Raw genomic sequence first — 3,989 nt, 5'->3', positions numbered from 1 at the left:
ATTATTTTTATGTGTTTATATATTTTTTACGTAAAAATAATACAATTAAACATTTAATATACTTAAAAATACTTAAAAATCTATATAAGAAAATTAAAAAAATACATAAATACAAAAGTATATATATACACGTAATACATAAAAAAACATGAAAAATATGTAAAATACTTAAAAATACATATAAATACGTAAAAAATAGGTTTATACATTTATAATACATAAATATACAAAAACATCTATATTAAAAACTTAAAAAAATACATAAATACGTAATACATAAAAATATGTAAAATACTTAAAAATATATATAAATACGTAAAAAATACGTTTATACACTTAAAATACATAAACATCTATATAAAAAGCTTAAAAAATACATAAATACGTAAAAATATATAACATACACAATACATAAAAAATAATACATAAAAATACATAAAAAAATGTAAAATGGTTACAAATACATATAAATAAGTAAAAAATACATTTATACATTTAAAATACATAAAAATACGTAAATATATACATATAAAAACATAAAAAATACAATAATACGTAAAAATAGATATAGATATGTAAGAAATATGTTTATACATTATATAAAAATTTTGACGAAATCTGCAAAAAATTCTCATTATTTTCGAAAAATTAACAATTTGGTCATTTGACCTGCTAAACAGGTCAAAAAAGACTAAGTGAATAAATTAGCCGGTTTCTGGGCTTTTCTATACAAAAGGTTAAAAAATCAAGACTTTTTTATTCGAAAAATAAAATTATTTTTTTATTAGAATAAGGAGAAGAGATATTAATAAAACATTATAATTAAAATATTAAATAATAATAATAATAATTAAATATATATTAAATTTTAATGGGTTTACCGATTGGGTTGGATTGGTAGGTTAATATTTTTTACCGGCCCATCTTAAGTGTTAAAAATCGTTTTGGCTTATTGTTGCTTTCTATTACTTATAGTTGTTACAAAGCGTCGTGTTCTTTTAAAATATCTTAGAATTCTTTCGAAACTTAGGTACTCTAGTTAGAAAAGTGTTGATAATTGATAATGATATGCCCTGTGCCCATATATATGAACTTTATTCATCACGTGTTAGGACTTAAGCTTTATGTCTTTGTTTGACAAAAGTATTGCGTAAAGGGGGGTTGATATTCATAGTAATAAAGTGCGATCCAAATATCAAAAATCAAAATTTCCCGGGCATGCGAAAAAATTATTTGTTCAAAACTTCAAATAGTGTACTCAACTACTCAACAATCAACATAGTTCCTGTCCTGTCAATATTAGCGCTCGGGTCAATTCTTATTTTACTTTCCTTTCATAAAGGAAATCACCTCTCATTTTTCTTCACTTTTGTCTTTTCACATGTTTTTAAAAGAAATATATGAAAAGTACAATTAATTTAAATAAAATCAAAATTAATAAAAAATGAATTTGATTTCATTAATTCAAACTAAAATAGTCAAAACTACATAATAACAGTTAAAAAAATAAAACATAACAATAATTGAACAAAAGTTCATCAATTCGAATCTACGTAGAAATTCATGTCTAAATCTCCCTACAAATCTGTTAGACCTTTCCAAATTAGTGCTACTATTAAGATACCTTTTAGACACTCTATAGACATCTTTATTAAAAGTCAACCTATAGTTAACTATTTTTAATCATCTTTTTCAAAAAAAGAATACAATTTTAACCAATAAAATTACCTTAAAAACTATATAGGATATCTAAATGGTAAAATGAGATGTCCCTTTAGCCAACCCCTTCCAAATTTCAATACAGTTCGACCTTTAATGCAACGAGGTATGACCAAAAACATCGATTATTATTAAAGATAAACATCATTCAGATCATATATTTATTCAAAATGAACTAAAATAATTTTGAGGTGGTAGTTTACCCGTAAACAAAAGGAAAACAAAAGGTTTGGTTAGGTCGTTAGGATATCAAATTGCTACCCCCAAAGTTTTAATACAAATTGATGTGGAACTAAAACTACCAAAATTTTGACCTTTTGTCTACCTCATTGAAGCCTTGTATCCTTAATGACGAAGAAATCAATTACATATATATTAACCCCTATAACCTACTTACAAAAAGTTAAAGTTCACAAGGTGGGACTTTTTGTAATGATTGTGTTTATATTATGTTATGGAAATGTAGAAATTGTAAAAAGTTCACACTTGTAACTTTGTACAAATAATAATCTTTTTACATTCTTATAAGTGTATAAAACTTCAACATTTATAAATATCTAGTGTAAAACTAAAATTATTGACTTATTAATACTCTTAAGTACATCATTTTAGCTAACTTCTCCATACCGAAAAGTTTGAGTTTTAGAAGTAACTCCAACTTATCATGCAATTTCTTGACAAAATTGCAAAACATGTACTTTACAAATTACAATTCGACAAATCTAAGGGCATTCATATACCCAAAAAATATGTGAGAAGTAAATCAATTCACACGGATGCATAATTATATCTACATACAAATCATGTGAAAAATAAGTGGACAGATCCATAGAAAGCTTTTTTTCACCAAGAAACATACTGCGGACTTTCGCTAGACGATGAACTGAGAATATCAATATGAACAACATTACGCTTTTGTAATAAAATACTGATTTAGTTTATGACGCCATGGATCCATTTCTTCAAGTAATAGCAGCGAAACATGTCCAAAGTAAATGATCATTCTTTTTGAATATCAAATAGTCACTTGTATTTTCCATTTATATTGTCAACGCTCGTAAATTTACCTATTCATTCTTTCATTTTTTGTTTCCATTCGGTGTTATATATTCATTGCATCTCTGGATTGATCATCACAGACACACACACATCTAACTCATTTTTACGGTATGGTCTTTTCTGGGACCAGTCTCGAACTGATCTCGTCATTTTTTTTGCGGACTCAGTTTATATTGTTTTTTTAGGACTGGTCTATTGACTATTTGTGCAATTGCGAATTTACTTTTATTATCAAAATTGATTAAAAGAAATATAAATGAGAATTGCACAAGTTATAGCCTCGTGTAACCTCTGAAAAATTAGCTAATGGCATTTTATTACACCGGCATTTAGTTTTGCCGTTTCAAATTGTTATAGAACCTCATTATGAACTTCTCAGCAGCCTCATCCACATGACCATCTTCCTCACCGTTACTTAACGGAAAAGGTGAGTCTGTTATCCTCAGCTGCTTAACCATCGGAGACTTCCCAAATCCCGGCAGTGCCGGCGACGCGGTGGTGCTTGTCAGCATCTCCAGGGCCTTCATAACCGCAGCATTGATGATTATGTCGTCATTGGCATCAGGAGGCGGAGGCGCGTGAGGAGTTGCCAGGCGGTGATGTTTGTTTTGGTGTTTCTTGTGGGTAGAAAAGAGGGAGAGTGGGTAAGGAGGCGTGTCTTTGCAGCTGAATTCGTATTCGCCTGGTGGTGTCGTAGGGAAGGAGAGGTGGTGTGGTTGGCGGTGGAAGGTGGAAGCAACCCAATTGTGGTGGTGGTTGAAAAGAAGGTTGTGCAAGGCTTTGCCGGCGATCTTGCCACGGTTAATCATCATGTTCAAATCAGCGAAGAATTTAATTTTGGAAATGCCTTTCCTCAACATGAAGAAGATGACACGAACCAAACTCCTTACTTTCTTGGCAATTATTGGTAAATTTTGTTCCATTCTCTCTCTAGGCAGGAGGAGAGAGAGAGGTTGATATTTGAGGTTTAAGGTTAAAGGGATGAAGGAAGATTACATGAGTATTTAAAGGGTAAATGAGGGCCTACCTAGATGCTCTCTTGATATTTGGTTTGCTCATCCATACAACACTACGAGAGACACTGTACATTGTTAATATACATATTAGATTTTAGGTTTCAAATATCATAATTTATTTGGATATTTTAAAGACCACGTATATATAAACATTCTTTGAAATATGTAATTATGACAATATTGCTCGGGTATTAT

The 3,989-nt window shown here is 29.4% G+C and overlaps 1 protein-coding gene across 1 annotated transcript; it reads right to left on the bottom strand.

Moving 5' to 3' along the window:
• Positions 1 to 3,107: 3,107 nt before the first annotated feature.
• Positions 3,108 to 3,701, bottom strand: LOC145054221 (uncharacterized). The gene has a single exon (XM_079002365.1). The coding sequence runs from the start codon at positions 3,699 to 3,701 to the stop codon at positions 3,108 to 3,110; it is 594 nt and encodes a 197-aa protein (XP_078858491.1).
• Between the last annotated feature and the right edge of the window lie 288 nt (positions 3,702 to 3,989).

This window comes from Lactuca serriola, chromosome 1 (genome assembly GCF_051521515.1).
Source record: "Lactuca serriola cultivar US96UC23 chromosome 1, Lser_US96UC23_V15, whole genome shotgun sequence".
In the NCBI taxonomy this organism is placed as follows: Eukaryota; Viridiplantae; Streptophyta; class Magnoliopsida; order Asterales; family Asteraceae; genus Lactuca; species Lactuca serriola.
This window is presented reverse-complemented; position numbering and strand designations above follow the sequence as displayed.